The sequence below is a fragment of the Moschus berezovskii genome, chromosome 9 (assembly GCF_049115385.1).
Source record: "Moschus berezovskii isolate FMDL1 chromosome 9, NW_MosBer_1.0, whole genome shotgun sequence".
In the NCBI taxonomy this organism is placed as follows: domain Eukaryota; kingdom Metazoa; phylum Chordata; class Mammalia; order Artiodactyla; family Moschidae; genus Moschus; species Moschus berezovskii.
The window spans coordinates 101,729,708-101,750,598 of record NC_142468.1 but is presented as its reverse complement, the minus strand read 5'-3'; the positions used below and the strand labels follow the sequence as shown (position 1 = coordinate 101,750,598).

The 20,891-nt window shown below is 38.2% G+C and overlaps 1 protein-coding gene and 1 pseudogene across 1 annotated transcript; both read right to left on the bottom strand.

Annotated features, from left to right (window-relative positions):
- Positions 1–2,353: 2,353 nt before the first annotated feature.
- LOC129536221 (olfactory receptor 4K2-like) lies at positions 2,354–3,309 on the bottom strand (annotated as a pseudogene).
- A 13,072-nt stretch (positions 3,310–16,381) lies between these two features.
- On the bottom strand, positions 16,382–17,305 carry LOC148776735 (olfactory receptor 4N2-like). The gene has a single exon (XM_088840382.1). The coding sequence runs from the start codon at positions 17,303–17,305 to the stop codon at positions 16,382–16,384; it is 924 nt and encodes a 307-aa protein (XP_088696508.1).
- Positions 17,306–20,891: the final 3,586 nt, after the last annotated feature.

The following is a 20,891-nucleotide window of genomic DNA, read 5'->3' as shown; positions in this document are numbered from 1 at the left end:
TTGAGTTTTAGAAACATCTTAAATACATGCTCAGGGTTACACAAGAAATAAACTGGTGGGACTGGAATTCAACCTACAACAGATGGAACCTATCTATTGCTAAATACATGTCCCTCAAAGACAGAGAAACAGATCTTGTACTTTAATGGATCTCTAGCACCCAACAAGGGCCTTAAGCAGAGTAGAGATTCAGCAAATGATTATTGAATTAAAATGAAAGTTTTAGACCTGAGGTTTATATTTAAAAATAAAGATGATAATTTTTGCTAAAGAATGTATATGAGGCAAAAGTATATTTCTACCTTAACCGTTTTTCATTTGTCTAACTGACTTTGAAGCAAGAAGGAAGAATTTATGATTTGGTTAAAATTAACAGTATTTCAAATTAAAAATGTGATTTCATACCTAGTCCAAATGTTACATTTTTCCCTAAAGTGCACATCAGTTAACTTCAGGTATTAAATATTTGGCTTGGTTTGTGTTGAAGCATGTCAAAACATTAAAAGTCTGAGATAAATGAAAGAAACTATTAATGCCACTTCTTTCTTTGCAAGGCAGGGGCTTGTGTTTTTCTCCTGGAACTTACAAACTGTCATAATCCACGATGACAGATTTCTTCCTGAACTCTTTCCATATACCTCAGTCAACTTAAGGAGATGCAACCTATCGGTATATTGTTATTCAGAGAAATCTCAAAGTATTAGGGAATTGTATCTAGTTTTTCCATGACACCCCCTTTTAGCAGTGGAAAACTGGAAAGTGTTTTATTGTTTTTCTGCTGTACATCTTGAGCCACAATATTACAGACATCCTAAAACTGAATATCAAGTTTTGTGTTTGACAAATAGTGGTTGCTGCTGCTGCTGCTGCTAAGTCACTTCAGTCGTGTCTGACTCTGTGTGACCCCACAGACAGCAGCCGACCAGGCTCCCCCATCCCTGGGATTCTCCAGGCAAGAACACTGGAGTGGGTTGCCACCTCCTTCTCCAATGTGGTTAGACTTATACAATTGTTCTTCAAATGCATACTTATTAAAAATGAAGTACAGTTTAGATAGAAGTCTACCTTGGTGAGAAGAAAAAATGAAATGACATTTTGAGAAACCATTCTGTCCATTTTTCACAAAATAGTTACAACGGGCAATTACATTTATTATCCTCATGTTACAGATTAAAAAAGGAATAAAGAGGTAAAATGACTCTCCAGAATAACACAACTAGGAAATGACAAATCCAAGATCTAATTCTAAGTCTCATGTATGTTTAGAACAATGAGCTTTGCCCCTTAATGGTGATTCAGCCTCTGGCTTTATGGATTCTCTAGACTTTAGGTTCTCCAACTGTGAGGGAAATTGATTGACCAGCTGATTTTCAAAGACTTTCTTGTAATAAAAAAAATATATTCAACATAATATTTAATATACCAAATTAGGAAGAATTGTGCAATATATATCTTAAACAATTGCCATCTTTTCTTTCCACAGGCTACCTTATATTGTATACTCAAACTGAGACTAATAATAATTGGGGAAAATTTATTTGGAAATGAAAAATTTATCATGAATTTAATAGTTTATAATTTTTCAAACATTTAGTCTGGGGTATTAATAAATTCATCAGATCTATGATAGCAAACCAGGTTTTGAAAGCCAGTCAGATTTGAGTAGTTTACTTTCTATGGTTTAAACTTTACAATTGATGTTTGATTAATTATTTGCTATATCAAGTGTGATAGTGATCTACATACTTATTGAGAAAGGTATTATTAAATCTTGTATCCTCTGAACTGTTCTCTTTTGTTCAAAATTGACTCAGAACTCAAACAGTTGTATCCACTGAATCAAGATTGTTCAACAATATTCGAAAGAGCTTCTTCATAATATAAATTTTCCACAAAAATATTCCAATGCCATGAAAAGACCTGTTATGTCCAACATTCTTAATTAAGTTCTGCAAGTGGACAACGTCAGAATACCATAACACTTTGAGTGAGAATGTTCTGGGTTAAAAGACAAAAGAGCAATATTTTATCTCAGGCTTCTCTAAGAACCTGGATCTATGTTTCTAGAATTCAGAAGTCTATGAATTCCCGAATTTATGTTCACAATTTTGATAATATGTGCATTTTTCCATAAAGATAACCTATACATTTCAACAGATTTTCAAATGGATCCATAATTGCAAAAGACTTACAAACGTTGCACTAACATTTAGGCATGATCCTTCACATCTCTCAATTTTAACTTCTGATTTTCATGAATTTAGACTAAATGACTTGAAAGATTCTAACTTTAATTTTCTATTGTTCTGAGAACAAAACTGATGATACTAAATCTCAAGTAGGAGATCTCTGCTCATTGTACTGACTATATTGGAGTAGTTTTCCCAAGAGTTAAATATTGGTTACTGAGTTTCTTCTTCACAGCTGTTTTCACTTCCTGGTTTCTCAGAGTATAGATAAGTGCATTCAGAAAAGGGGTAAAGATGGTGTAGAAAACAGAGAGAACTTTGTCCACCAGGAAGTCTATGAAAGGCCACACATAGATAAAGATGCAGGGCCCAAAGAACATCAACACAACTATGAAATGTGCAGTGCAGGTAAAAAAAGCCTTAGATGATCCAGTGGAGGAGTGGTCCTTGATAGTGACCAGAAGAGTGATGTAGGAAGTGAGCAAAAGCAGAAAACTGACAAGAGCAATCACACCACTGGTTGAAATCATGAAGATTCCAAGAACATATATGTCTATACATGCCAGCTGGATGACCAAAGGTCACAGAAGAAACTGTCTACAACATTGGGACCACAAAAGGGTAAATAGAGGGTAAAAGCTAACTGGCTCATTGTATGCAAGAAGCCCACTGTCCAAGAAGTTGCCACAAGCCCAACACATACTCTTTGGCTCATAATTGATGAATAATGGAGAGGTTTGCATATGGCAATGTACCTGTCAAAAGACATGGAGATGAGCAGCACAATTTCAGTCCCAGTGAAGAGGTGCAAAAAGAAGATCTGAGAAATGCATCCCTCAAAGGAGATGGTCTTGTGCTGAGCAAAGAAGGCCACGATCATCTTTGGAGTGGCAAAGGAAGACAGACACATGTCGATGAGAGACAGGTTGCTGAGCAGGAAGTACATGGGGGAGTGAAGGTGTGGGGTGGACAGTACCGTGAGCAAAATCAGGCAATTGCCCAACATGGTCATTAAGTAGAAAACAGAAAACATCACAAAAAGGAAAATCTGGAGCTGAGGAGAATCAGTAAGTCCAAGTAACACAAATTCAGACACTCTGGAATGGTTGATTCCCGCCATTGATCTGCAGGCTCTGGTCTATAATGACAAAGTGGTACACAATGACAGAGTTAGAAAATGCAGTACTTCTACAATTACACTTGAAGGAGTTATAATATCAGTTAATAATTAACTAGAATATTGATTGCCTAAAATCTAACTTCTAACTAGCACAGTAAATATTTTTCTTTTTGGAACCACTTAACAATCTGTGTCAGATGTCACTACAAATGGAAAACTTCTTGGTTTGATCACCATCAAGTACATGCTGGATTATACTCATCACATACCTATACAAAAATATTCTTTTCTGAATACTGGCTGAGGAGTTACATAATCCACAGAGGAAGAGTACACTCAGTAATTGGGTTCTACTTAGCAAGTAAGGTAAATAAAAATTTTCCTGGGGGTGAACCTCTCAAAGTTTTCTGTTAAACCAAAAAAATGAAATTTATGTTTGATCCACTATTGTTAAAACCCTGGATTTAAATAACAGTTTAATGTACTGATTTCAGGAAGCCTATTTCTTATCCTAGGAGAATGATAAATGATTTTTCCTTTAAGTAAATTTCTGTTTTCACAGCTACAAAAAATTCCACTTTCTTTCTAATTTCATTCATACGTTTTCAAATTGTTTTGCTAGGACTACTACTACTACTACTAAGTCACGTCAGTCGTGTCCGACTCTGTGGGACCCCACTGACGACAGCCCACCAGGCTCCCCCGTCCCTGGGATTCTCCAGGCAAGAACACTGGAGTGGGTTGCCATTTCCGTCTCCAATGTGTGAAAGTGAAGTTGCTCAGTCGTGTCTGACCCTTAGCGACCCCACGGACTGAAGCCTACCAGGCTCCTCCATCCATGGGATTTTCTAGGCAAGAGTACTGGAGCTGGCAAGTACTATTTTAACTATTAATATATAAATGATTAATTTCTTAATTCTGTAAAATTACAGATGATCAAAATGCATACCTGTAACATATGAGTTATCCTCAAGTTTTTATCTTACGATCGCACAGAAACATTTGTTTTAAAGGAAGAGAAAACCCCTCCTCTATTTCTCCACATGTTACTCAAACAAAGCTAATTTTTTTAGACTAGAAAAAGAAGGAAGAAAAATTCTAGGCCAAATGAAGGAAATACATGGATACAAGATGCGTATCAAGGCTTTTGTAGTACCAGCATGTAAGATCCTCAAAGCCAAACAAAGCAAGCAAACGAAAAAACCCACATTGATGATGGTATGTCAAAGTGATACCAGAGGCAACTGAAAGAAAAAAAAAAAGATTATTTAAAGACTCAGACTCATTTTTCAAAATTGAATTTTTGATTTACAGCAGATTGCAAATTCTATCTCCTGTGACCTTCTGTTTTGCCATATTGGAAGAAAATCTGGCTTCATCCTCATTTAAGTGTAAATATTCAAATTATCCTGTCAGTGTTGATAAATATTTTAGATTTGTCAGAGAACAATGTTCCACAAATCTGAAAACTGAACTATGGGAAAGTTGTTAAGAGGGTTAAAGTGTTCTTAACCTGCAGTGTGACTTTGCTCATACCTTAGTAGCCTTTCTAAGATTTTACCTCTTTACCTATGAGAATTCAATTAGTCTTTATAAAGCATTAAGCATATGTCCTGGGCTACATTCAATAACTGTCTAGTTTTCAAAATTCAATACTGCTCATAAATAATTAGCTTATTTTATTTCATGAATAGTAATAATAATAATATCAGTAAAAATATTATCCTAGTATCAATTCAGTGATTTAGAAAGATATGGGCTTCCAAAATCATTTCATCTTTTTGAGGTTAAATTACTTCTTATAAAAATTATCTAAGTGTCTTGATAGATTAAAGACTAAAATTTCTCAATCTCAGATATTTGAATATTTCTTCTATTTCCCTGATTTAATGATGTAATTAGTCATGACAAACACAAAAATTATTATACTTAATTTAGATTTATATACATATATAATGAATATGTTATGTATTCATTGCCTGGGAAATCCCACGGACAGAGGAGCCTGATGGGCTCCATTGGTCACGAAGAGTCGGACGTGACTGAAGCGACTAATACACACACATATACACATTGTAAGTAAATAAACAGCTGTCAGTTTTTTTCCTCCTTTATGTTCAGAAGGAACTCTAAAGGCCTCTCTAATACCTGACTGGGGGCTTCCCTTGTGGCTCAGTCACCCATCTTTATGTCTTCATATATATATATGTGTGTGTGTGTCTGTATTTCCTTTACTACTCTATTATTTTGACTTCAGTTCAGTTCAGTTCAGTCGCTCAGTCATGTCCGACTCTCCACAACCCCATGAATCACAGCACGCCAGGCCTCCCTGTCCATCTTACACAGTTATTAAATGAAAATTGTCTGCTACCTGAGGAACACGAATTACAATTGCTTCTCAAGGTCCTTATATTATTTCTGGTTTTTAATCTACCAGCCATGCATCAGAAACCAAAAATATCATATCCTTCAAGATTCACAAACCTACTGAATCACCATAGTCCTTAGGAAGCATAAGAAGCCTAGAAGTGTGTATATATATTTTCTCCAGTCCTGCTACAAAAGGCACTAAAAATCAGAGGCATCTAGGAAGATCACAGATTAGGCACTACAATCTGCTTGCAGTGGGAGTTATTAAAATGCTGAGCTGACTTTTCCCCATGTTGCAAGAAAAGCTGTGAAGTCTATCTTTGCTATTTAGTGTGGACTGACACTCATGATGAAGCAATTTTCATTAGAGAAAAAACACAACTGGGACTGGTCTTTAGAAGACCTTTGAGCAATCATTTAAGGAGCAAAACATTGCTCCTTTAATTACAGAAATATTCTCACCTTTATGCCCCAGTGTTCAATATCCCAATGTTGGAAAATCTCTCTTTTGAACTAAGGCACTTTGTCACCTGCATACACTTGCTTACTTGAAGAATCATATAAAGAAAGAATCCTGCATTAAAGTTTCTGACGGGACATTGAAAATTAGTACAGGCTAATAATATAATGACAGCTGCTACTCAGGTGGATAAAATTTGGGGAAGGAGAAATTGGAAAGCTCAAAGTAACTGGAAGAAATGAAGGCAGGTACCTTGCAACAGCCTAGAAGAATGGTGTAAGAATTAAATTACACAAATAAACATAAAACATTCAGTAGAATGCCTGGCACAGAGAAAATGATGAATAATATACAGTGGTAAGAATAGCAGAGGTGATTATAATTATTAACATAATTTTTTGAAATGTTTATGACATAGAATTCAGGATGATACTAGCTGTGGAATCTCAACCCTAAACTATAACTGAGGGTCTGGTTATATTTACTCGAAGGTCAATCACTCATCTGTAGTTTGCTCTTCAAATACAATCATCTTCCCAAATTTCTTCAGTGATTTGAACTGTTCACAATTACCATAGCTAGCCTACATTCCTCCTAAGACAAGCAATGGAGCCCAAGAGAATCTTCCCTAGCTGACCATTTCCCTTTGAAATACAAAAAAAAGAAGAAGAAGAAACATTTTTTTAAAGATATTTTTATTCTATTTCTGTTCTGTAAAAAGAAATAAAGAAAATACTTAAAAAGAAAAAAAGCCAACCAACACAACAGTTGCAAAAATTCAGTAAATCCAAAATGTCTGCCCTAGTTTAAAACAAAAGTCAAGTGTATATAATAATTACTGGCTTTATCCTGGAAAGGATAAAAGGATTAACAGAAAAAATGATAGAAATAAAAGTTAGTTTAGGCCTTCCCAGACGGCGCTAGTGGTAAAGAACCCACCTGCCCATGCAGGAGATGTAAGAGACAAGGAGATCAATCCTGGGTGTTCATTGGAAGGACTGATGCTAAAGCTGAAACTCCAATACTTTGGCCACCTCATGCGTCGAGTTGACTCACTGGAAAAGAGTCTGATGCTAGGAAGAATTGGGGGTGGGAGGAGACGGAGACAACAGAGAATGAGATGGCTGGATGGCATCACCGGCTGGATGGCATCACCGTCTGGATGGACATGAGTTTGAGTGAACTCCGGGTTAATGGACAGGGAGGCCTGGCGTGCTGTGTGACACGACTGAGCGACTGAACTGAACTGAAGACACAAGGGTTCAATTCTTGGATAGGGAAGATCCCCTGGAGAAGGGTATGGCAACCCACTCCAGTATTTTTGCCTGGTGAATCTGATCAACAGAGGAGCCTGGCAGGCTATAGTTCATTGTGTGGCAAAGAGTCAGACACGACTGAAGAGACTTAGCATGCATGCCGAAAGAGCACTGGAGTTTGGGGGCATAATGAAAGTTTTCTGTATCTTGTTTTGGTGATTACATGAATCCACATCTGTTAAAACTCATAGAACTGCATACCAAAAGGGACAAAACCCAATTTTACTTTAAATCATTTGTAAAGTAGAATTTTGAAAAGCAAAACCAAATAATTCTGTACAATGACTAGTTACAAATAAAGAAAACCAGTATCTTTCTTATAAAACAATTACTTGTTAAAGTATGTCATTAAAAAAGAGTCTATTTAGATGAGCAATAGGATATATAAGGTAAATAGGAATAATGTTAATTAGAAATGCATCTCTATTGCAAGAGCCTGTGTTATTGGAAGGAGAAACTCAATACTCTTTCGTACATAAATTCCAAAAAACTCTTAAGTTTCTTTGACTTAAAATATTATTCAGAATTTTTCTAGAGGTAAATCAAGTGAAAGTACTCAGGAAGTAGAAATAGTATTTCTAACATGCAAAGTATGATAAAATGATGGTATTTAAATAACATAGAAAAAGCATAGAGTACAACAAATTAATGTAAAATATCTAAGAGTATAAAAAAGAGATAGAGACCTGAAGATATACAAGAATTCATAATATTATAATCTTTACAATATTATAACCTTTCTGGACAAAAGGGACTTTATATTTTACCTAAATTTTTAGAAAACATTTTAAGGAAAAAATGCATTTTATTAATAAACATTGATGGCAATAGTACACATGGAAAGCTATAATAAATATGATACTTTTGTTTTTTCCAAATAGTAAATCTGTAAAAGAAAGTGAGTCCTTTACTCTTAGAAACAGCAAAGAAATAATTCCATATTTTGTTGGCAGAAAATTAAATCAAAAGAATTTCACTACATATCCAAATTTATAACTTGTGACCTAGTAATTGTACTTCTATAAATCTATTCCCAGAATATGCTCCATAAGAGTGAAAGGTAGTATTTAAAATATTTTTATAAAAAGTCAATTTGTAATAGCAAGATTCTAAATATACAAATGTAGAAGATTATTTAAATATTAACAAATGCTCAACATCCCTCATAATCAGAGAGGTGCAAATCAAAACCACAATGAGATATCATTTCACACCAGTCAGAATGGCTGCTATCCAAAAGTCTACATGCAATAAATGCTGGAGAGGATGTGGAGAGAAAGGAACCCTCTTACACTGTTGGTGGGAATGCAAACTAGTACAGCCACTATGGAGAACAGTGTGGAGATTCCTCAAAAAACTGGAAATAGAACTGCCATATGATCCAGCAATCGCATTCCTGGGCATACACACCGAGGAAACCAGAATTGAAAGAGACACATGTACTCCAATGTTCATTGCAGCACTGTTTATAATAGCCAGGACATGGAAGCAACCTAGATGTCCATCTGCAGACGAATGGATAAGAAAGCTTTGGTACATATACACAATGGAGTATTATTCAGCCATTAAAAAGAATACATTTGAATCAGTTCTAATGAGGTGGATGAAACTGGAGCCTATTATACAGAGTGAAGTAAGCCAGAAAGAAAAACACCAATACAGCATACTAACGCATATATATGGAATTTAGAAAGATGCAAATGATAACCCTGTATACGAGACAGCAAAAGAGACACAGATGTATAGAACAGTCTTTGGGACTCTGTGGGAGAGGGTGAGGGTGGGATGATTTTGGAGAATGGCATTGAAACACGTATGTTGTCATATGTGAAACGAATCACTAGTTCAGGGTCAATGCATGTTATAGGATGCTCAGGGCTGGCATGCGGGGATGACCCAGAGGGAGGATAAAGGGAGGAGGGAGGTGGGAGGGGGGTTCAGGAGGGGGAACTTATGTAAACCCGGGGCGAATTCATGTCAATGTATGGCAAAACCAACCAATATAATATTGTAAATTAATTTGCCTCCAATAAAAAATAAACTAATTACCAAAAAAAATGGTAATTGAATAATTCACAGTTTTTGAGTATTGCAATCTATATTTACTTATTTAAAACATGCCTATAATATTAAGAGAAAAGGACAAATTATAAACTATATATATAATATGACCCAATTTTTATAAAAATAATAATGTGTTTATACATGTAAAACTGACAAAATTTTAATATTAGATGTTTCTGCATAGTGGAATTACATGAATTTTTCATATTATTCTTTAATTTATTAGTTTGATATTTGCAAGCACCTTCTTTGTTCTAGTCAGTATCAAAACAAACCAATTTTTGCTGTGATGGATGTTACATGCCATAGAAGTAAAAGACAGACAATAAAATAAGCATGTGCAACGTATGTCCTGTTAAAAGGTAATAAGTACTACGAACAACAGTGATGCAGGAAAGATGGGCGGGGACTGTTCTGGGAGTGGGTGCTCAGGGAAGGTGTCACACAAAAGGTGGCCTTCGAATATGAGGAAATTATAGAGGAAGGCTTGGCAGTATCTTGGAAAATTACATTCAAAAGCTTCTGCACAGCAAAGGAAACTATAAGCAAGATGAAAAGACAGCCTTCAGAATGGGAGAAAATAATAGCAAATGAAGCAACTGATAAAGGATTAATCTCCAAAATATACAAGCAGCTCCTGCACCTCAATTCCAGAAAAATAAATGACCCAATCAAAAAATGGGCCCAAGAACTAAAGAGACACTTCTCCAAAGAAGATATAAAGATGGCTAACAAACACATGAAAAAATGCTCAACATCCCTCATAATCAGAGAAATGCAAATCAAAACCACAATGAGATACCATTTCACACCAGTCAGAATGGGTGCTATCCAAAGTCTACATGCAATAAATGCTGGAGAGGGTGTGGAGAGAAGGGAACCCTCTTATACTGTTGGTGGGAATGCAACCTAGTACAGCCACTATGGAGAACAGTGTGGAGATTCCTCAAAAAACTGGAAATAGAACTGCCATATGATCCAGCAACCGCACTCCTGGGCATACACACCGAGGAAACCAGAATTGAAAGAGACACATGTACTCCAATGTTCATTGCAGCACTGTTTATAATAGCCAGGACATGGAAGCAACCTAGATGTCCATCTGCAGATGAATGGATAAGAAAGCTTCGGTACATATACACAATGGAGTATTTTTCAGCCATCAAAAAGAATGCATTTGAGTCAGTTCTAATGAGGTGGATGAAATTGGAGCCTATTATACAGACTGAAGTAAACCAGAAAGAAAAACATCAATACAGTATACTAACGCATATATATGGAATTTAGAAAGATGGTAACCTTAACCCTGTATACAAGACTGCAAAAGAGACATAGGTGTATAGAACAGTCTTTGGGACTCTGTGGGAGAGGGTGAAGGTGGGATGATTGAGGAGAACGGCATTGTAGCGTGTATATTATCATATGTGAAATGAATCACCAGTCCAGGTTCGACGCATGATACAGGATGCTTGGGGCTGGTGCACGGGGATGACCTGGAGGGAGGATATGGGGACAAGGGAGGTGGGAGGGGGGTTCAAGAAAGGGAACACATGTACACCTGGGGCGGATTCATGTCACTGTATGGCAAAACCAACCAATATATTAATGTAAGGTAATTTGCCTCCAATAAAATAAATTTTTAAAAAAATAAATAAATAAAGAGGTTATCATTTAAAAAAAAAAAAAAGAAAGAAAGAAAATTACATTCCAGACAGAGGAACCATCAAGTCGAAGTTACTGGGGTGGGACTGGGAAGGGTGGGCTGACATAGCCCAGGATCAGGAGGCCAGGACAACTGAACAGAAGGATTGAGATGGGATGCATTAGAATAAGGGGTCAGAGAGTAAAAAGGAGTGGGAGTTGGGGCTTATGGATAGGGTCCTATGGACTTTTATAGATCACAAGGAAAGACAGCTCTTCAACAGCGAAGTCATCGAGGGTTTTGAGAAGACAAAGATGTGACTATATTTTAACCAGATCATTCTGGACGCTCTGCTGACAATAAAATAAACTGGGACAAAAACAGAAGACCAATAAAGAGGCTACAGCTATAATATAGGCAAGAGAAGATGGTGGCTTGGGCGTAGGTGGTATAATTTGAGGGAGAGATGATGTCATCTGGCAGTTTCATGACGACAGCGCTAATCCAGGCTTGTTAATAGATTGGATGTGGAATATGAGAGAAAATATTTCTAAAATATTACAAATCTTAGATTTTTGGCCAGAGACTGGAAAAATGGAATTACAGTGAATTACAGTGAATTGGGTTGTGGGGTGGAGAGAGGGGTGCAGTGAACAGCAGGAGTCAGTCTGGGATGTCATGTATGAGGTGAAACAGGACTTGAAAGCAGAGCTGTGGCAGGGTCATGGGCTTCTGGGGAGAGGAGCCTAGCCATTCATGAGAAAGATAAATATAAAGATTATCAATAGATAGATGGGATATAAAGCCAGGAAAGCTGGGTAGTTAAGGAGAAGCTATCAAGAATAAAGGAGCAGCTGGTGATGTTCGGGGGGGACAAGAAAAATGGAGGGCCTGGGAAGGCAGTGATTCACTGTGCCAGATTCTATTAAGAGGTCAAACACGATGAGACCTGACGAACAATCATTGCTATCACTGGTGATCATGGCATGACTTTTTATTGGCATGACTGGGTGAGTTGAAAAGGAAAAACATTGGAAGCAGAGAGGATGAACAGGACAGCCTGAGAAGATCAAAACTACATAGTGTATGTTTCCAACTGTGTGGCATTCTGTACACAGCAAAACTATAGAGATTGTAAAAAGGTCAGTGGTTGTCAGGGGCTTGAAGGGAGAAGGAAGAGAGGCAGGGATGAATAGGTGGAACACAGGGGATTTTTAAGGCACCAAAACTACTCTGTTCAGTTCAGTTCAGTCGCTCAGTCATGTCCGACTCCATGCGACCCCATGAATCACAGCACACCAGGCCTCCCTGTCCATCACCAACTCCTGGAGTTCACTCAAACTCATGTCCATTGAGTCAGTGATGCCATACAGCCATCTCATTCTCAGTCGTCCCCTTCTCCTCCCACCCCCAATCCCTCCCATCATCAGAGTCTTTTCCAATGAGTCAACATGTTGCATGAGGTGGCCAAGGTATTTCAGTTTCAGCTTCAACATCAGTCCTTCCAATGAACACCCAGGACTGACCTCCTTTAGAATGGACTGGTTGGATCTCCTTGCAGTCCAAGGGACTCTCAAGAGTCTTCTCCAGCACCACAGTTCAAAAGCATCAATTCTTCAGCAATCAGCTTTCTTCACAGTCCAACTCTCACATCCATACATGACCACGGGAAAAAACATAGCCTTGACTAGACGGACCTTTGTTGCCAAAGTAATATCTCTGCTTTTTAATATACTATCTAGGTTGGTCATAGCTTTCCTTCCAAGGAATAAACGTCTTTTAATTTCGTGGCTGCAGTCAGCATCTGCAATGATTTTGGAGCCCAAAAAAATAAAGTCTGACACTGTTTCCACTGTTTTTCCATCTATTTCCCATGAAGTAATGGGACCAGATCCCATGATCTTCTTTTCTGAATGTGGAGCTTCAAGCCAACTTTTTCACTCTCCTCTTTCACTTTCATCAGGAGGCTTTTAGTTCCTCTTCACTTTCTGCCATAAGGGTGGTGTCATCTGCATATCTGAGGTTATTGATATTTCTCCCAGCAATCTTGATTCCAGCTTGTGCTTCTTCCAGCCCAGCGTTCCTCATGATGTACTCTGCATAGAAGTTAAATAAGCAGGGTGACAATATACAGCCTTGATGTACTCCTTTTCCTATTTGGAGCCAGTCTGTTGCTCCATGTCTAGTTCTAACTGTTGCTTCCTGACCTGCATAAACGTTTCTCAAGAGGCAGGTCAGGTGGTCTGGGATTCCCATCTCTTTCAGAATGTTCCACAGTTTATTGTGATCCACACAGTCAAAGGCTTTGGCATAGTCAATGAAGCAGAAATAGATGTTTTTCTGGAACTCTCTTGCTTTCTCCATGATCCATCGGATGTTGGCAATTTGATCTCTGGTGCCTAAACTACTCTGTATGATACCGTAAATGATGAATAGATGAAATGTATTTTTCAGAATTCATAGAACTGCAGAGAAAATGCAAACTCTAATATAAACTATGGATTTTATTTTAAAATAATGTATCAGTATTGGTTCATCAGTTGTTGCAGATGTACCACACTAATGCAAGTTATTAATGGGAAAAGTATGTATATATGATGCGGGGCAGGTGAAACTGTATTTTCTGCTCAACGTTCCTATAAATATAAAGCTGCTCTTTAAAAGTCTATAAATATTTCTAAACCACTCTTGAGCTTGGCTCTAAAGAGGAAGAAAAAATGAGATAAGATGTGGAAGGAGAAAGTGACAAAAAGATTTTATTTAAGGTCAAAGAAACATATGCCAAGGGGATGCAATAGGAAGGAAAAAGTTAATGGTTCAGAAGAGAGAAAGGAGTAATGGTCCTTTGTAGGAAAGATGGAATGGAGTCTGATGCACAGATGGAGGAATCAGCTTTTGTAGGAAAAGCATCAGGTCACCCAGTCTCAGGAGAGATGCAGGTATGTGAGTAGATGCACAGGTAGCTGTGCTGTGTTGTGTTTAATTGCTCAGTGTTGTGTGATTCTTTGTGACTCCACGGACTGTAGCCCGCCAAGCTCCTTTGTCCGTGGGGGGAGGAATACTGGAGTGCTTTGCCATGCCCTCCTCCAGGGGATCCTCCCAACCCAGGTCTCCTGCATTGCGGGCAGATTCTTTACCAGCTGAGCCACAAAGGAAGCCCAAGAATACTGGAGTGGGTAGCCTATCCCTTCTCCAGCGTATCTTCCTGACCCAGGAATCAAACCGGGGTCTCCTGCATTGCAGGCAGATTCTTTACCAACTGAGTTATCAGGGAAGCCGTGATAGAGAGTAGGATTGAGAAGGAGATATTTCAGAAAAGAAAATGCTCTTTTCCATAATATGCATATTTTGCCGTGTGCGTGATTTGTGTTTATTTTAAATCATATTTATATTTATACCAAATCATAAGCATTTTAATTTTGATTATTTTAAAATAAAATATAAAAAATTAATCCCATGCATTTTGGTTCCAGGTTTGTTTTGGATGCTACCCATTCAGTTGGTTAAGCCATTGGCAGAGAGGCAGTACCAGGAGAGGCTTCTGTTATCTTGAGGAGATCTGATAAGTACAGAGTGGCTGTGGATCAACATCTTGACCCTGGTCCTAGGCTAACATGGTTGTATTTTTCAGACAACAGATGACAAAGGTTGTAGCAAGAACAGCTCTCTTTGTAGTCTAGGTCTCCTGCGCTGTTCTGGGAGTCATCTCTGGATATCCAGCTTATAATCTGTTCTTCCAAGCTTTGAAACTGTTTCATAAGCATGTAATTCTCTATATTAAATCATTTTTAAGTGATTAGAATGCAATAGATTTCTGATTGATACACCAAAGAACCGTCAGGATCACACTCAGTGTGAAGTCAATTACAGATGAAATCAATAAACAGTTCAGTTCAGTTCAGCTGCTCAGTCGTGTCTGACTCTTTGCGACCCCATGAATCACAGCACGCCAGGCCTCCCTGTCCATCACCAACTCCCGGAGTTCACTCAAACTCATGTCCACAGAGTCGGTGATGCCATCCAGCCATCTCATTCTCTGTAGTCCCCTTCTCCTCCCGCCCCCAACCTTTCCCAGCATCAGACTCTTTTCCAGTGAGCCAACTCAATAAACAGTTAGGAGTCATAAATATCTGATAGGACTAGTTATGAAGTCATGGCAAAAAAGACAGTGATGTTTCCACGACGTTTTTTATATGAAAATGACCTGCTTTATTTGCCTTCCTCTATGTGATTATTGAAGAAAAATTTAGAGTTTAATTCCTTTCGAAGATGTACGCATAACATTTCCCTTTTAATAATATTTTCAACTCTTTGATGTCTTTAGAATCTTGAGTTTACAGCCCTGAATCCCTTTTGAACCTTACTAGAGAAATTGCTCTGCTGTTTAGAGTGGATTCTTATTGTAATTATTTTAAAATGAAGCTCTTTATATTCACTTCATAACGCTGTCTATGTGCTGGACATTGTCAGTATCTCCAACATGAATGCCAACCGCTTATACAGTCACTTATTACATCCCAGGCAATTTGACCTTTGCTGTGCTCATCAAATATACCAAGTTCATTACTGTCTTCAGATTTTTGCCATACCTGTTCCATCTGCCTGGAAGGCTCTGCCTGCCCATGTTTGCACAGTTGGCATGTTCAGTTTATCCAGATATCAGCCAAAACATCACCTCCTTTATTTATTTATTTATTTTTTAATTTTTTGTAATTAATTTATTTTTTATTGGAGGCAAATTATTTTACAATATTATATTGGTTGGTTTTGCCATACATTGACATGAATTCGCCCCGGGTGCACATGAGTTCCCCCTCCTGAACCCCCCTCCCACCTCCCTCTTCCCTTTATCCTCCCTCTGGGTCATCCCCAACATCACCTCCTTTAAAGGACCTACTTCAAGACTAAAAGTAAATTCACTACCCCCATCTCACACTTGCTACCGAATATTTTGCTTTTATTTTTAGTACCTTCAGGGATACATATCTTCTTGAAACTATACTGTTTATTTTCTATGTTATTGGCTGTCTATTTCTACTAGATTGTAAATTCAGAGAACAGTGACTTTACCTGCCTCAGTAGTAGCTCTTCCTCCCAGGGCCTAGTGCAGTCTTGACAAACAGGAGGTGATCAATAAAAGTAGTGTTTGGAAAGAGAATACCTTAATTTCACACGAAATTCTCCAGTCATTATTTTCATATTCATTTTTCCCACTTTTTATCAGGCTAAGTGCTGACTAAAGAGCCTTTTCACAGATGCTTTTACTTCCTGGTTGCGAAGAGTATAAATCACAGGGTTCAACAGGGGGAAGATCACCGTGTGGAAGAGAGAAACCACCTTGTCAGCTGGGAAGGCTCTGAAGGGGCGGGTGTAGATAAAGATGCCAGGCCCGAACATGAGAAATATAACGATGATGTGGGTGGTGCATGTGGACAGAGCCTTGCACTTCCCCTCGGAGGAGGAACCACGCACACGGCAGAGGATGACTGCATAGGAGGCCAGAAGCCCCAGGAAACACAGCAGGGTCATCAGGCCACTGTTGAAGACCATCAGGAGCTCCACCACAAAGGTGTCAGTGCAGGCCAGCTTGATGACCAGCGGCACATCACAAAAGAAGTTGTCCAGTCGGTTTGGACCACAGAAGGGCAAGCGCAGGATGAGGGCCACTTGGATAATGGAATGAACAAAGCCTCCACGCCACAGAGCCAACAGCAAGGCATAGCAGGCTCTAGGGTTCATGACAGTTGAATAGTGTAAAGGACGACAGATGGCAATGTAGCGGTCAAAGGCCATCACGACAAGAAGTAATCCCTCCCCTCCTCCAAGGAAGTGCAAGAAGAAGAGCTGAGTGATGCAGCCTCTATAGGAGATCACCTTCTTCTCAGAGAGGAAGTCCACCAGCATCCTGGGAGCCACAGTGAAGGAGTAGGATGCATCCAGGAAGGCCAGGTTGCCCAGGAAGAAGTAGAGGGGGGCCGTGAGACCGGGGTCTGACCTGATGGTGAGGATGATGAGGACATTTCCAGGGAGGATGATGATGCAGAAAAGTAAGAGTAGCACAAACACCAGAAGCTGAATATTTTGAGACTGGGTCAGACCAGCAAGGATGAATTCTGTCACCACAGTACTGTTCTCAGTCTCCATCCTGTCTGCCTACGGTACATAAAGAGCAGAGTTTCTTGTTATTATAATTTCTCACATCTAGACTCATGTTGTTGTCTACCTACAAATATCTGACCTATTCACCACTTCAGTTATAGACAATCTTTCAACCCTTTCCAATATCCTGAGGAAACACTGAACGTTTCCCTCCTCTAGATTTAAAACAAACAAATCACCTTACTCAAAGCTACCGTCTTGTTCCCATTCAGCCATGCGCTTCTCCAGCACTGCGGTCCACTCTCAGGGTCTAGTGTCCGATACCTTCTTGGGATTCCTGCCTTCTTGAGTCATAGGAAAAATTTCCTGATTGAGATATAACAGAACTCCAAATATCAAGATCTTCGCATTTTGGTGGTTGTACTGTGCTTGAGACTTAGCAGCTTGCTTGGAATTACACACTTTTCTCCTCGTCCACCAACACAAACGTTTGTGGAATTCCCATTTTCTGCCTGCTAGCAACTCTCTGCCTTGCTCCCTGTTTTCTCTTATTGTCGTCCTCTGACCTGGTGTCCTTGTGTTGCCCTGACTCCAAGCTGGTGACCAGTTTCCAACAATAACTCTACTTTCCTCATACTTTAGAGGTGGGTTCCCGCTGTATCCCTGGTGAAGCATTGTTATGCAGCCACTCCATCCTTGAACTACACCACTTCATTACACTCTCTGAGTCTCAATTCCTTATTGCTGTTGTTCTTCGCAAAGCCATGTCTCTTTTGCAACCCTATGGATTGTAGCCTGCCATTTTCTTCTCCAGGGAATCTTCCCAACCTAGGGATCAAACCCACATCTCCTTCTTGGCTGGCAGATTCTTTACTACTAAGCCATCTGGGAAGCTCCCAACTCTTTACTACATTCTCCCAATCTCCTTCTTTCTCTGATACCAGCATGATGCCCAAGGGAGAGCCTGTCAACAAACAACAGGTCACAATACAAACTTTCCTGGATACGTTTTCTAAATTAGTTATGTTAACACTGAAAATCACAGCACACAGGGGAGGAAAAGAGCAGTAAGATCCTAGAGTCTCATCCATTCCTTCTCAAGACAGGAGAACTAAAGCTCCTATGGGAGCAGCACTTAAGTTTAGAGTGGGTTTTCTTTACTGTTACGATTAGTAGAAGAATGTAAGTGTGTACTATTCGGTTGAAATATATAAAGAAATTATTAGCACACATTTAATCAATGAATGCTCTTTTTCATATACTTGAATAACTAAAATAAGCTTAGAAGCTTAATACTGTATAATTAAAAGAACACTAGTCATTGCAGGAGAGGGGAATCCAGTTTTAATGCTCAGTTTGTTTAGCTGTGTAGGCTCATTCCAGAAAGGTCAATGTGATGATCCAATGAAGAGTGATAATAAAATAGCATAAATATGTATTACATGTATACACTTATGAATATATATGCACATATCACTGGCTTTAAATTTTATATTTTCAAAATCCTGCATTTAATATGTATTATATATTAATATAATGGTATATAAACTTATAAATATACATACATATATTTATGGCACATGCTCAAAAAAATTTTGTTGTCGAAATAAAATGTTTTTAAACATGAAAATTGCTAATCTACAGAAAAATACAATGTAATATATATTCATATTCTGCATAATATTTAACAAGCACAGTTGTCTTAAGTTCTGTGAAATATTGGATATAAAGAGGAGTATAAAAACCTTGAAAGACAAAGCTAGTGACTCAGTACTTAGAAAAGAAAGATAGATGTGAATAAAAAAAGAAAAACAAAGAAAAGTGAAAAAAACAGTAAGTCTATACAGTGCATTGTACATATTTTAGGAACATTAGAAATATCTGTTTTAAGTCTCTCTAGAGATGAATACAATGGCTAATATACAAGTGTCATGACTACAGATGAAATTTATTAAAGTCTTATTTTAAAATATCAGCATAAATATGTATACAAACACCGCATACACGTGCACACATCCACATTCACACATGCACACACAGACACACACAGGGGCAAAATGGGACCCACATAGAATTATAATACAAAATAGTTTGCACACTCTCAAAATTGTAATAAAAATATTTGGTAACTTATGAGCTTGCTTCTTAACTTTTCTCCGCCTTAGATAAACACCTATCTCAACATTCATTCCGTCATCGGCCTATAAAAATACATCCAGGAAAACCAGGAATATAAGTGAAGAGCCCCTTCTACTTATTCTTAGGCTTTGTGCATCTCACAAACTCACTCAGAATTGGTCATTTTATGATGTGTCTGTGTTTGATGATATCTTAAGACATGAGAGGATTTCTGAAGGTTTCTTTGATTGAGGGTTATAGGCTCTTCCGCTCTGCCTATTTCCTATCATTCATCTTGCCTTTTTCACTGTTACCCAGCAGACAGGATTCCACAGTACCTGACACATTTCATCCATTTTCTTTCCTTGTCTTATTTTCATCTATATATTTTCTGGATCTATTATTCTGAAATTGTGGCTGGCATAGAATCAGAGACTATGTATCAGATGAACATTCTTCTAGGTAAGATAAAATACAATTGTGAAAAATATCCTACAAAATATGGCCCTTTTCAGAATCAAATAGTCTATGTTAGCCAGATTAGTGGGGAAAGTGTGGTCAGAAGAGGCTGAGAAATCTAAATTCTCACCACTATATCCTTAATTTTCCTTGGCACTTCAGCTAATTAAGAGATGTGTCCAACTCTGGCAGTGATGATACAGCAGAGGAATAGGAAGGCCAAGGGGACAGCCTCCCTCACTCTTAGGGCAGAGACACAAACAGCATCAGGCAACGCTGTGCCTGCCTGGAGGGCAAACTGTGGTCAGACCAGCTCCTGGAGCCAGGCATAGAGAGCTTACTTCCCCATCTCTTGGAAACATTCCTCCATGTTTCCTTCCTTATTCTCTTTTCTCTTTCTCTCTCCTTTCAAAAGGAAATCTCATTGCTGTCATTCCAGTGGAATGAATATATTTAATAAAGTGTCCAAAATTTTTAGCACAATGTCTGTAAGCATATTGGTTAAAGCTTATAAATTGAATGCAAATTAACTTTTTACATATTACAAAAAATGTGAATTAGGTTAAAAACATCACCAAATATGTGATTGATACTGGTGCTGATGATGAATATACAAAGCACTAAATGAGTGTATGGGTCTTCAGCCAAGAAATCCATTCATTAATAAAATAATTAATGGACAGTGGTAATATGAAGATCAAAACTGAGGTGATGATGGTAATAATAACTCATGCAAGTAAGTTCAAATCAAAACTAGCCCTTCAAATATTTTATTAAAATAAATATTATTATATAGATGTGTCTAATGAAATTAAAAGACGCTTGCTCCTTGGAAGGAAAGTTATGACCAACCTTGATAGTATATTAAAAAGCAGAGACATTACTTTGCCAACCAAGGTCCGTCTAGTCAAGGCAATGGTTTTTCCCGTGGTCATGTATGGATGTGAGAGTTGGACTGTGTAGAAAGCTGATTGCCGAAGAATCAATGCTTTTGAACTGTGGTGTTGGAGAAGACTCTTGAAGAGTCCCTTATACTGCAAGGAGATCCAACCAG

Excerpts from the sequence above, each read along its gene's own strand:
- LOC148776735 (XM_088840382.1), bottom strand. The coding sequence starts at position 17,305 with ATGGAGACTGAGAACAGTACTGTGGTGACAGAATTCATCCTTGCTGGT.